Raw genomic sequence first — 13,684 nt, forward strand, 5'->3', positions numbered from 1 at the left:
GGTACATTCGCATCTTCTCTTTTATCTCCTTCGTTTACACAGGCGTCACGGTATAGTCACGCTGCATCAGTAATGTCTGTTATGCATTTTCATGTATGCCCATCATGTTTGGCGTTTAGCACCTCATGTATCCTCATTTCATGTACGCTTGTTCGGCAATCGGTCGCAAAAGGTTTTCACTGTCGTTGCCATACCCCGGCGCGCATTATTGTACGAATAGAATAGCATTATGACATAAACAAAAATTATCTACCCAGTCACCATTATCTTTCTCAGTTTCCCTCAAACATGAACAGAATGCAGCGTGGTGCAACATGACTCACCGCTCAACCGCTGTTGAACGGCTGGATGGTATGCGACTGGCTCGCTGGTCATGCAACATGCAAGGCGACTGCCCACCCCATTCACCGCAGTTCTGCTTGCAACAACCTTCGCTTAGATTTGCGCCTGAAGGCTCAGTAGCTTGACATGCGGGTGGTGTAATTGCATTAGCTACACGCCCAAACGCACCTTAAATTTTAGCTGGGCTGTCCATGCCTGTAGAGTTCAAGATAGGAACTGACGTTTCTGAGCTACGGCTCACTGCCGCCGATTGCCGACAAACTACGCACTGGCGCGAGTAAGTGGGCTGCAAGCTGCCTAAGGTAATGCGCCGCGCAGCGCCTGCAAGCTTGCACAAGACCAAAGGCCCCATAGTGGACCGCAGTGATACACTCAAGATTCATGAACAGTTTTTCTGGCCCAATTTTCCAGTCAGTCTCCTCGTCGCAAACCCGACCACCTCTCCATGTCCTCAGCGAGGCTGATAGCAACCCTACCGACCAATCGCATCTTGCGCAGAGCTTCTCCGCGGCTCAACAGTGGGAGGATAAAGCGCAATTGGGCAGGTCAAGAGATGTACATCCCGCGCTTCCGCCGCCCCCAGATCGCAGACCAGGTTTCCAAAGCCAGATGTATGCAGGCGTTCTGAAGAGGATGTAGGACGGATCGCTAACCGACCAATAGTACCATCTTTGGGCTGCCATGCGCCGGATTCCAAGGCGCCCTCAGACTCTTTCACGAAGGCAAATGATATTGGCCATTGTCTGGAACGATCAGGGTACGTAACTTCGCCGTCTTGATGAGTCGCAAATGACGTTAAATACGGTGCGACTAAGCTTGAAATGCCCGAAGCCTCACTTGTCGGCGCTGCCTGGCTACAGACGCTTGACACCTGAATCCGAGTGTGGGGTTATATCCGCAAATCGGGTACGATCTTCACTCTCCTAATTGTCGATCCGTGTGTCTACGCAGGTCCAGAATTCAAGATGCCATGACGTAGGCCCGCCAACACTGCGCGAAAATTGGGCTTGCCTTGGTGAGGCCTCATGATAGGAAAGTTCGTCGCATTGGGCGAGCACATGGATAGGGGTGCGATGCTGATGTGGATTGGAGTGGGAGTTGGAACCGGCCGTGGGGTGGGATGCCTATCACCGCAAGAGACCGAGGCATCGATTCTCGATGGACGGAAAATGGCGTAATGGAACTGATTGGGCTCAAGGATGCGTTTCAAATCAATGCGGCTGCTTGCAAGGTCAGAAACTTGAGGGTACGTCTACGAAGCGTGGGGAGGGCAAACAGTTGGTCGACGTCTCGACAGCAGCAAGGTCGTGCTTGCCAGCGGCTATGTCACTGCTAGCGCATAACTCGCTGCCTCGCGCCCAACCTCCAACTCGACCCTCTCGCCTCCACTCTCTCAACGTCCTCATCTCGACACGTGGTACAACGTGTGCAATTCGCACGGTCTCGGTTCTGTTCCTATGTCACTGTGGTTGTTTTTTGACGTTGGCCCGCGTTCGCAGATGACCGCAAAGGCCGCTTCCAGCGCGCATTGCTGTCTGGACCAGGACCGCGGAAGCCCCTGCGAGGGCCGAGGGGCACTCCCGCTGCTCTCGTCAAGATGCCGGTCCTCAGCTCGCACCCCCTGCCTCGCTCGGTTGAAATCTTCCGGAAGCAGCTTACCGTCTCACCGGGACCCTCTTTTGTTACCCATGGAGTACCTGAACATGGTAATTCGAGTCAGTCGATGTAGCTCTCGCCGACTTTGGCAAACTCTATGTCTTGTTGATGAGCTGGCCTGTCTCAGTGGCCAGGCATCTGAGTCGTGCGTACTACGGTTAAATCTATGCGAAAGAGAGGTCTTGAGAACACGAACGCGAATTCAAGCGGGTCAGGCAGCTTCCAAAATTGACGCGGCTTTGCAAAACTCGTCGGTGGGCCTGACGGAAACTCAAACATACGTCGCATTCCCGGCCAGAACGCTGCACATTGGTCGCCACGGCGAGACGAATGGCTAATGAGAGGTCAAAGATGCATGCTCCTCGCAGCAAGCACACGAATGCCTTGGAAGAGAGGAAAACACCATTACAGGTCCGCTCCATCATGACGGCATCCGCGGAGCCGACCACTTTCATCATCATACATCCCGATCCCAGCACTGCAAGATCTAATCCACACATTCTACCCTGAGATCTTTCTTGGGACATTGCATATGCAATGTGTGTACCCGTCCCCAGACACATGACTGTGTATCCCCACTCACGCGCTGCGAACGTGTGGTCTGAAACATACGCAAAGTTACACGGCATAAACCAGCTCGCTAAATTGGGCAGCCTTTCATCCTGCATCGAATCGCAAGTGCCGCCTGCAATATCGTTCTGCGGTGCTCTTCGGAGAATTCTCAGAGCAGATGCAGGGCTTGTATGGTGGCGGAAGACTTTGTCTGCATACTCGTCACAGCACTTGAACCTTAAACGCGGAGCCATCGAAGAAAATGGGAAAGCCGGGCGGCGGATGTGGTACTCGCCGTGAGTACGCGACACACGCCCCATGGTGCATCAACCTCAGATACCACGCCTTCATCTCTGTTGGTACGTAACTGCTCGTATTGTCTTGATGCATGTCTCACTTTGACAGGTAAGTAACCTCCACCTGTATCCTGTCAGATTGCTGGTGCTTAGGCGAAATGAAGACTTGACAGGCGGATAGAGTGGAACACGTCCTCTTCGAGACCGCCATACATACGAACACCCGCTCTACCATTGGTCGGGTTCTTGTACCTAGCTCACAAACCTGCGGCATCTCAGTCACAATACGAGGATAGCTCGACCATGGGTTCCAATGCATCCTGCAACCACATCCATTCTTCTAGGTTACACAGTGTCATGGGCGCTTCACCCCCGGCCCTCGGCTCTCCATACTTTCGCAGAGAAAGTGTGGTCTCGGACATGTCCGTCTGTATGCATCTTCCCCTGCATTGTAGATGGCCATTTGTCCACCTCATCTTCAGTGGATCACCCCGACTGTTCGGCATGCCGATGCCGTTCTCGTACGTCTGGTCTTTTCGTCTATGGCTATTGCCACTCCCGAGCCGATTTGTCTTCAATACTACCATATAGGGAACGCCTCCCGCAGACCTGGTCCAGCCTCCCTGCAATTCCGACTCCATGTAGCAAAAACAAGCGCAGTCGTACAGCGCTTGCTATTGTGCTCTAATGGACCGTTCGGGTGCAAGTAAAAGATGAGAATCTCGGGAGCCAGGGCGCCCTGTCTGCATATGAAAACGTGTGCATATGCTCGCAGCAGCTTTCCGAAAGAGCATGCGCATGCAGACAACGGGCTTCTGGGAATAATGGAGCCAGGGTGTCGTGTTCCTTATAGGTAGACCTGCATTCGATGCAGGAGGCCGGTCGGAACGGGCCTTGGACGGGCTGGATGCAGAGTTGTATTACTCCAGCCGAGGAACAATGAGAGGCGACGTCGGACTTGGCGAGAACGTAGGTATCATAAGCGTGGGGTTTGAGTGGCTGTGAGACCAATATGGAGGACGAAGATCAGCTGATCAGTCCAGCGCGCGTGACAATATGATGTTCAACGTCTCGTACTAGATTGAGAGGGACTCGCAGAACAGGAGATGTCAATCGCCCAAGGCGTAGCCGTCAAACCTGTCAGTGAGCCACCCACCACGCCTGAGTGTCAACCTTCAGAACTGTCAAGTCATTGACCGCATCTACCATCATAGCGAATTTTCAGAAACTTTCGTCGAATCATACCATCTGTTCACAACATATCGTGTGATCAGTAAAAATTACCGCACTTCCAAGCGAACGACGTGCTCTACGGGGCACATCCCTCGCCATCTCGGATGACTGTGCTCAGGCAATACCATCAGCTTCCATGAACATGGCTGGAAGATGATTGAGGTGCATCTGGTAGAAATCAATATTCGTCTCCTCGGTGGCTGATATAGTTTGTGCAGCTTCATTTCCAGGTTTCAGAGCGGGTGACCAACTTCCGTCGATCAATGCTTCTGCCACACTTCCACAACAGGCTTTAGAAGCACTCTACGTAACGTCTTTAACGTTGGAAGGACTTGGTTGCACACATTCCCAGTCGTATTGCAGTGCTTGGGTCGAATAGTATACGTCGAGTATGTGGCTAGCTGCTAACCTTAGAGAGCCACTCTATAGCACTACGCCCCCAAATCTAACCAATGTGTCAATTATTCAGGCTCGCTTTGGTGGCATGTCTGCAATACTATTCGTATTTCAGTATACGAAAAGTACAGCAGCATCGTTAGCACTACAACGATGCTCTGATGACGGTGGTAAGAATCGCACTGCATCACATACAGCACGACATGAACATCCGTCACGAGAAACAGGAGTTTCACAACAATACGGTCGTCGCAAAGCAGCATAGCGTAAAGCTAAGCATAGAAAGACTCGCTGCAGCTCGAGCTCACCATAGGCCGACCCTCAGCCGCGATATCTCCTAGCTTTCCGTCAATCAGGATAACACGACTATTGAGGCAAGAAGCCAGCAGATCCATTTAATGCCATACCAGCCGTAGTGTACATGATAGTGATGACACCACGCATATATCTGTACATGCATGCAACAGGGCGAGCATTCTCTTGCGAGGATACCTTACAATGTACATGTATCAAGGTATGCGATGCATCAGCCGCTCCATACCATATGCTAAGCCCAATCCGACAAGCTACAGCGGGTGCACCGTTTACCATCATGTACGTCCAAGGCGAGACCGTGCGCCACTCACTTCCCTCAAGCATATCGTTAAGGTTTAACTAATGCGAGTAAACTTCAACCCTGAACCAAGATACGTGAAGCAGAGTAAACCAACAAGAGCCACGTATCTCATCGGTGACACCGATGCACAATGAAGGACTTCATGATGATCTCGCCATGTACCGCCATGGTACCGGGGTGTTTCTGCGCGCTCCAATCAACTCGCAGGACACGTACTATGTGATCATTCGATGAGAAGAATCGTCAACGCCAATACCTTTAATCTTCCCCTCTCAACGACAGTCCCGCGGCATTGGTAGCTGTCGTAAGAGGCGCATTCCCATGGTACCCGTAACTGCTAGCGAGAAACCGGGGCGGCGTTCTCAGCTATGTAGGTACACTTCGCCACAGCAATTCACCCCGCAAAACGTATATCCCAATCAAACCCCCCCAACCCGCCAAACCAGCCCTTGGCTCAGCTCGATTACCACCCATGTAAACTGCACATCCGGTAACCTAAATTCTAGCCTCGCAGTACCATCGATCCACACAGCGGTGAGAAAGGCAAGTTTGTGGTGTGGCGGGGGTGTCCCCAGTCCGAATCAGGAAGTTGGTGTGTGGATGTGTGGGTGTGTGGGTGAGAATTGCTTTTTCGCATCCTCTCGCCTCGGTCCCGTTTCTCAACGTTGGTACATGTTAGCGAGGGCATCCTGGGAAAATGGCTGGGCACGGGAATTGCGAGGCACATGAAGAAGTGTTGGTCTCTTTCTCACCGCTGGTTTTGCGTGCGCGAGGCTTGGGACGCTGATGCAGCTTGAGTTGAGGGGGTGGGTGGTTGTGGGAGGGAAGAGGATGCCCCGCGATTTTTGGGAGTTGGGCGGTTACTGCTGCTGCTTCTTGTGTCTTCAGAATCCGCGGAGGGCTTCATGATGGTCCGAATATCCGAAGTGTACCTAGGTATGCTAGCGCTTGACAAATGTGCCTGTTACGGAACGGGGCTGGGGGTCGGCTTCCCCGGGCGCATGATCATGACAGAATTGGGTGAAGAGCACATTCAGTGTCTTGAAATGTAGGCGGGAGAGGTTTTCCTTTTACTGAGGCGCATATGCTTCGATGCAGCCTGTTCGTAACAAAGGTTCATCGCTATATGCGACTCTGCAACGCCATATAGTCCGAGAGTCAATGTATACATTTTGTTGCATTCTAGACTGTGAAGACTCTAGGCATATCCCTCTTCGGTCTACGAATAGTAAACTTAAATCTAGTTGACTACGTGTTACTATCTAGCACTGTTGCCGCCCCATCGGAGAGAAACACTGTGGGTGCTTCCAATGCTTCCCGTCTCCCATCCTCACCAGGTATGGAAACACAGTACTCATAGCTAATACCACCGATGTGTAGGGATCTAGCAGCTCACACTCTCATCCAATTCCCTACATCTATCTTCCAATCTAGCCATCAGTGCCACTCGTCAGTGCCTCACAGCTCCATCCTTCCCATCCACCTCTCACTCCTCCATCCCCCAAACATCCCCAACTCTGAAACCCACCGGAAAAGGATCCCCATTATCCACCAAAACCTGCCTATACCCCGTTATCCACGCCCGCCCTTTAACCCTCGGTAGAATCGCCTCGTGATCCCCAACTTTTGTCGTACCCAAAATACTACACTGAAACTGCGTTCCAACAATACTCTTGTGGGTAAACTTCTGTCCAACCTTCAACAGCCCCTTAGCATGCAAGACCGCCATTCTAGCTGAAGTCCCCGTCCCACAAGGACTCCTATCGAACCTACCCGGGCTCACCACCACCGTATTAACACTCACCAAACCCCCATCTTCCTCCTTCACCACCGGCCCCGTAAACTGAATCGCACTAACCCCCCTAATCAGCTCATTCGCCGGATGAACAGGTTCATAAACACTCTTCACCTTCTTGAAAATCCTCTGCCCCAATTCCACAAGCCGCCTCCCATGCCTATTCTCCACCCCAATCCCCGCCCCCAATTTCCCTACATCCACAAGCACAAAATACATGCCACCCCACGCAACATCCACCTCCACAACGCCCAAGCCCTCAACATCAACTTTAAGCCCCAACTCCTGTACAAAAGCAGGAACATTATCAAACTCCACACTCCTCACCTTCCCCCCTCCACACTCCGCCCTGACCCTCACAACCCCCGCCGCCGTATCCAACACCACCCTACTAACCGGCTCCTCCATCTCCAGCATCCCGCTCTCCAACAACACAGTGGTAACACATATCGTATTGCTCCCACTCATAGGCGCATACTCGTCGCTCTCCAGGATGAGGAAACCGGCGTCGGCGGAGGGGTCGCAGGGGGCGAGCAGCAGGTTCATGCATTGTGAGACGCGGCCGAGTGGCTCTTGCATGAGGCGTTGCCGGTAGTGGTCTGCGTTGTGGAGGAAGTATTGTAGTTTGGCGTACATGGTGGGGAGGTGGACTGGGTCCGGGATGCCGGAGGTTATTACGTCGCCGATTTCGCCTTCGGCGTGGACGGTCGTTATGTGGATCATGGGGGAGGGGGGAATGGGTGGTGGGGTGGACATTGCGGTGGTGGTTATGGCGGAGGGTGAGGGTGGGCAGGGGAATGATGGAGCTGGAAGGGGCGTTAGTATGTGTAGGTATGTTGGATAGGGATGATGTGTATTTGTACCGACAGTTTAGTGATTTGATATCCTTTCCTATGTCTCTTCCTTGCATTCGATAAGTTGGTAATGCTGTATATCCAAACCCCACACAATCGGCGCCTGGAAGATGTCCTTCAACAAGTTAACACTTCGAGAGACTATATATCTATCACTCCAGATATGAACAGAGTCAGCATACTATCAGATCCTATACATGACCCACACAAATGTACTCGCAGGGCGTGCAGAGCACAGCCAAGTGCTAAGTTGCATACCCCGCTTCCTACAACGAGGGGTCAAGCTTACCAACATATCAAAGACGAACTGTGTTTATAAGCACACTTTCACAAGCAACTCAGATTAGCGGGCCTGAACGCTGCATGTCGACAATGTTACTATTACTATCCCAAGAGGCGACTCTTTCTCCCTAAGTTCTATGATATTACAAGCAAGGGCTTTGCTCTGCAAAGCGAGACTGCTATACTCAAACTTTTGACGCGAAGAATGGTATGTACACGCAGAAAGAGGTAACTGATGACGATCGGCCTGCGATCGAACAAGCATGTATACACCTTAACCCCACCCATATCGTAACGGCATCTCAAAATCTACTCCATCTGCAATATCATGCAGTCAGGAAGAACGTCTATCGCAGCTTCTTCGTCTCAGAAGCGTATGTGCGGTCGTTCTCGTCACCCTCAACTTCCTCGACCATCTTATCGACGGCCTCAGCTTGCTTTTTCCACTCGCTCTGGCACATCTTGAGTTCCTTCTGAAAGAGCTCGTCGTTAGGCTTCCTGTAGCTTCCACCAAGACGGTCCCAGAGCGTCGTGTATTGACCGTAGTTGTAGTTGAAGTACAGGTGGTGCATGGTATGGCAAGCAGCGCCGTTGATGATAGGCGAGTTGTGCGCGTATTCGCCGTCGTGGATCAGGACGGTCCAGATGTTGACGAAGACGAAGAGGAAGACGTATGCGAACTTCGAAAGTGGGAACAGGAAGGGGAAGATGTGGTAGGGAAGGCCCTGGGCGTAGCCGTCGGCGGGATGGAACGCGTGCGAGGCGAAGGGCGTGGGCATGATCCACTTGTGGTGCGGCTTGTGGATGTGCTTGTAGACGCGGGGGTGGTGGAGGCCGCGGTGGATCCAGTAGATGGCCGAGTCGGTGAAGAGGAAGAAGAGCGGGAACTGCAGGTAGTTGTACCAGAGCCCTGGGCCCTGGTCTACGGTGTCGTATAGCTTGGAGTAGCCGCGCACTTCGAGCAGGAACCAGGGCACGGTGAAGATGGCCATGATGGGGAAGGCGATGTTGGCCTGCTTCATCTCGAGCTTGATCTGGTTCTTGAGGTATCGCGGGTGGTTGAAGGTCGACTTGTCGAAGACGAGGAAGTACGAGGCGCCGGCGAAGACATAGTATACTAGGACACCAAAGAGCCTGGAGGGTTGTCAGAGGAGTATTGCACAGAAGGCTCAAGCAGCGCATACCATGTGATGAGGTACAAGGACACGGCCTGTCGCCGCCAGTCGTCGCGTGTCCATTGGCTCATGTAGGCATACTTGGAGGGCTCGACGGAGAAGAATTGCGTCGAGGGCTCATACTGCCAGGTCGCGTGCGGAAGAGCAAAGCCCGTGGGCTCCTCTCTAATGCTTGAAATCGTTGCATTGCCGACGAAAGAGGGTGTGGAGGCGGGAAGGAGGGTTGCGTAGAGAGGGTCGAAGAGAAAGGTGTCTGCTAGTTCGAGGACGACGTCCATGGCTGTTCAGGCTGGGGCGAGGAGACGCCTCGGCGATCGGCGGATTCAGGTACGGAAGGCCTGCTATTCGTGATGTTTGAGGACCAACGGGCGCACACAATGCAGGTACACGTCACAACAAGAGACAGGCAATAAGAGCAATGCAAAGAGAGCAGAGTATCTAGGATAGAGTATAAACGAATGTGGGGAGGCGAATGCTCTCGTTCAAGTAGGTAGTCATAACGGCAACGCTTCCATTTATCGGCGATAAGTTTTCGGCGCCCCGAGTACAAGCGTCCCTGAGGGAAATGTCGCCAGGGTCCATGTTAACTGCTTTGGTTCCTCAACCGTCGACGTTGTGCCAATCAAGCGTCAAGACGGCCGACTAGAGACGCTCACGTGACTACGCATCACAATCTCGCGCGCCGGAATCGACGCATCCGCTGGTTCCGGAAGTGGACTGACAGCCCTACAGGCGCTGCCCCTTATCAGATCTTCTCATCCGATGCTCGGACGGTGACAGCACGGTTGACACGCCACTCTTGCGCTTACAAACCGTGATTGCGCGTTTTGTGGCGTGCATTGTCTTGACTGGTAGTGAGAATCAGTTATTGGTGGCATGGAAGGTTTGGTTCTAGGCGGTCTCGGCAGACCCTCTTGTGAGTCGTATACAGCTGATGCTCATTCGTCTCTATGTCATACCAGGCCTCGACAACAATTACTTTGCCACAATGCTGACAACATCCTCATCGGCCACTACATGCCCTAAGCCCACCTTCTGCGGCACGTGTCTGGCACTCGCGCCCCAAACCAGCGCATGCTTGAATGTCTCCTTCAGCGTCCGATGAACTTGGTCGCAGACGTCTTCGATCGTGCTTCCGTGCCGTACAATGAGCGCCTCTGAGAAATCTGGGTCGTTGCCCTTCCTTTTTGTGTACACCCTGATCAACCTCAACTCTTCCCAACACCTGTCCACAACGTCTTGAATACCGAGATCGAGCTCGCAGCTCATGACGACGGTGTGTGGCTCGCGTGCTAATTCGTCCAAGTGCGGGAGACCGATGCTATCGATCTTGTTGTACACGTAGAGACACTTGATGTATTTCCTGTGGTCCTTCATGATGACGTCGATGAAGTCGTCGACTGTTGCGTTTTCGTCTCGGACGAGGACTTCGCAGTTGAGCATCTTGTAGTCTTTGAGGATGTTGTAGACCATCTTCTCGTCGAGATGCTTGGGCGGGACCTGGAAGTTGATCTTCATGCCACCCGCCTTCTTGGGCTTGAGATAGATGTTTCTGTTGTCGATGAGATTCTGACGTAAAGGGGAAGTATTGAGGTGAACTTACGGTGGCTCACGGTTCAATCTGATACCCACAGCTTCCAACTCGGCTTCCAGCAATCGCCTCTGTTCCGCCTTCTTCGTAGCATCGAGAATCATGCAGACAAGATCACTCGTCTTCGCAGCACTAATGACCTGTCTTCCTCGTCCCTTACCCTCCGCAGCGCCCTCAATGATACCCGGTAAATCCAAGACCTGAATCTCAGCACCACCATACTCAAGCACACCAGGAATCGCCGTGAGCGTGGTGAAGGCGTAGGATGCGGCTTCTGATTTTGTCTTTGTGACTCTGGAGAGGAAGGTCGACTTTCCTACCGAGGGGAAGCCAACGAGTGCAATACGCGCATCTCCGGATTTTGATACATCGAATCCTTGTCCTCCACCGGAACCTGCACCTGCAGCGGGTTCGAGGAGTTGTGCGCGGAGACGGGCAAGTTTTCTGTGGCATGGTTAGCATAGAGAGACGAAATATAGGAGTATAGATAGTATACCCTTTCAGTAGACCAAGATGATATTCTATACTTGACTGTCAGCACGTGATACACAGTGCATCCAGTATCGATGCAATCAAATCCGCATGTACATACCCGTAGCCTTATTCTCTGCATCTCGTTAGCGCAAATACCATCAAAAAGTCACTGTTCCACTCACTCTGCGTCCTCCTCATCTCATCCTCAATCCTGGCGGGGCGTTAGCGCAAGGCCACAACAAAACTTCGGCGCTATCCCACTCTTTGATCTTCTCCGTAATATTCACCATCTTGACGGTTTACTGCGCACTCTTCGCACTCGGATAGAGAGGGACTGGGGTGAGGATGAACGGTAATCGCACTTTGTGGCGGGCTGCAGTCCGGCAATATCACGATGGTAAAGGTTTGGTGTTGCAGCGCCCGCGGCCCAGCGCCATTGCTCTTCGGGCCTAGCGCGTCAGCTAGCGAACGCAAGATGCAGCCCTGGAGTGCGTCATCTGAAAGGCCATGAGCTTTCGCGCCACGCTGGTTTGTTTTGTGGTTTCTAGTGCTTAGTCTTGTTGCTTTCTTTCCTATGTTGTTCGTTTCTTACTTCTGTGTCGCTTCTCGTTCCGTCTTGGAAGCATGTTGTTTAAATCCGAGGATCCTTGGCCGCGGTCGCATCACGACTTGTTAGATCACTACCACGCTCAATACGATAAAGCTATCGCATCTGGGGAATACCAACCATTCTTGTATCCATGGGGGACGCTTGGTGCACTTTTTGTTATCATATATCTTCTCATCCCGCATCAGCATCGGCCGTGGCTTGAGAAAGGACGATACTTGGCATTTGCATGGATTGCCGGATTTGCAACTTACAGCAACTTATACACAAAGGCGAGGGCGGTAGCACCAGCTTTGGGTATCGGTCTAGTCAACGCATGGAGCATAGCATGGGTTGGCGCGATTATAGTGTGCAACGATGCACAGACAGATTTCATGAGGATTGAAAGGACCGGGGGCGTTTTTGGTTCGGATCCAGACCAGCGGAAAGAGAAGACACAACACGATGGAGGTGCTGAAGCCAAAGAAGAAATCAAGAACCAGACCCTAGAAGACGACCTCGTCAACAGCACCTCTGGGCCACGAGACCGCCACGGCCAATACGCATGGCAACCCTACCCCCTCCGCCCCTTCATCGAGCGCCTAGACTGGGTACTGGATATATTCTGCAACTTCCGGGGCATGGGCTGGAACTGGCGCACCACCGCCCTGCCCCCACCCCCCAAACCCATCCAGATCCAACTCGACGCCAACTCCGCATCCACCGTCCCAAAGCACACCTACAAAACCCACGCGGGCCAAGTAGCACAATTCACCTCCCGGCGCACCCTCCTCCGGCAAAACACCTGGCGCCTACTCAAAGGCTACCTAGTCCTCGACCTGCTAAAAACAACAATGATGTGGGATCCCTATTTCTGGGGCTTGACAAACAGAGCAGCAGCACCACCACCGCACCTCCCCTCGTGGCTCACAAACAGCCCGGCACTAACACACACATACCACCTCCTCCTCAGCATGCTCGCCGTAAAATACGCGCTCCAAACCATCTTCGCCCTCGGCCCCCTCTTCTTCAGCGGCGCCCTCTCCCCCTCCCTCCTCGGCGCCCGCGCAGAACCCTGGATGTATCCTGAGACGTGGGCGCCGTACAGCGTGGTCTTGGATAAAGGACTTGCGGGCTGGTGGGGCAGTTGGTGGCATCAGACTTTTCGGTTTGCGTTCCAGGAACCTAGTCGCAAGGTTGTTGAGGGGTTGGGGTGGGATAAGAAGGGGGTGGCCGCGAAGGCGTTGCAGCTTTCTGTGGCGTTTTTTCTGAGTGGCGTTGTGCATGGCAGTGGGAGTTTTACTGCTACGGGGGAGACGAGGCCGGTGAGGGGGCCGATGGTGTTTTTCTTGCTGCAGGCTGTGGGGATTTTTGTTGAAGCGAGTTTGACGCAGGCTGCGAAGGAGGCTGGTCTGGGTAGGAATCTGCCCGCTTGGCTGAAGCGGGGATGGACGTTTTTGTACGTTCATGTCTGGTTTTATCACACGGCTCATCTTCTTTGCGACGACTTTGCTCAAGCGGGCGTTTGGCTCTTCGAACCCATTCCTATCTCTCTGTTCCGCGGACTGGGATTCGGACCTGATGCTAGAGATGGGTGGTGGTGCTGGGGCGGACAGCTAGTACGCTGGCATCGTGGTGATACGTGGTGGACGACTGGTATTGCGTTTTAGAAGCTTCTACTGTCTCCTACGTGTAAGTCATATGTCGCATAGCGTCTAGTAGATTTCCTACATACAGCACTGTGGATCGAACGATAGACCCAGAAAGAACAAGACACAGTTCTTCAAGAACGTATGCCCTGTCTTCCCATTAGTCTTCTAAGAAGAAAGCTCTCCC

The 13,684-nt window shown here is 52.8% G+C and overlaps 4 protein-coding genes across 4 annotated transcripts; 1 reads left to right on the forward strand and 3 right to left on the reverse strand.

Annotated features, from left to right (window-relative positions):
* Positions 1-7,277: 7,277 nt before the first annotated feature.
* Positions 7,278-7,609, reverse strand: J4E85_005654 (uncharacterized protein; the record flags this gene model as incomplete). Its single annotated transcript, XM_051469897.1, has 2 exons — positions 7,278-7,309; positions 7,351-7,609. The coding sequence occupies 2 exons, from the start codon at positions 7,607-7,609 to the stop codon at positions 7,278-7,280; spliced, it is 291 nt and encodes a 96-aa protein (XP_051326728.1).
* Positions 7,610-8,369: 760 nt separating this feature from the next.
* Positions 8,370-9,475, reverse strand: ERG3 (c-5 sterol desaturase; the record flags this gene model as incomplete). Its single annotated transcript, XM_051469898.1, has 2 exons — positions 8,370-9,156; positions 9,207-9,475. 2 exons carry the CDS (start codon positions 9,473-9,475, stop codon positions 8,370-8,372), a joined length of 1,056 nt encoding a protein of 351 aa, XP_051326729.1.
* Positions 9,476-10,172: 697 nt separating this feature from the next.
* On the reverse strand, positions 10,173-11,552 carry RBG2 (Ribosome-interacting GTPase 2; the record flags this gene model as incomplete). Its single annotated transcript, XM_051469899.1, has 3 exons — positions 10,173-10,749; positions 10,801-11,232; positions 11,524-11,552. 3 exons carry the CDS (start codon positions 11,550-11,552, stop codon positions 10,173-10,175), a joined length of 1,038 nt encoding a protein of 345 aa, XP_051326730.1.
* A 691-nt stretch (positions 11,553-12,243) lies between these two features.
* On the forward strand, positions 12,244-13,518 carry J4E85_005657 (uncharacterized protein; the record flags this gene model as incomplete). Its single annotated transcript, XM_051469900.1, has 1 exon — positions 12,244-13,518. The coding sequence occupies one exon, from the start codon at positions 12,244-12,246 to the stop codon at positions 13,516-13,518; it is 1,275 nt and encodes a 424-aa protein (XP_051326731.1).
* Positions 13,519-13,684: the final 166 nt, after the last annotated feature.

The sequence above is a fragment of the Alternaria conjuncta genome (genome assembly GCF_024043145.1).
Source record: "Alternaria conjuncta strain BMP 0040 chromosome Unknown scaffold_7, whole genome shotgun sequence".
NCBI classification, from domain to species: Eukaryota; Fungi; Ascomycota; class Dothideomycetes; order Pleosporales; family Pleosporaceae; genus Alternaria; species Alternaria conjuncta.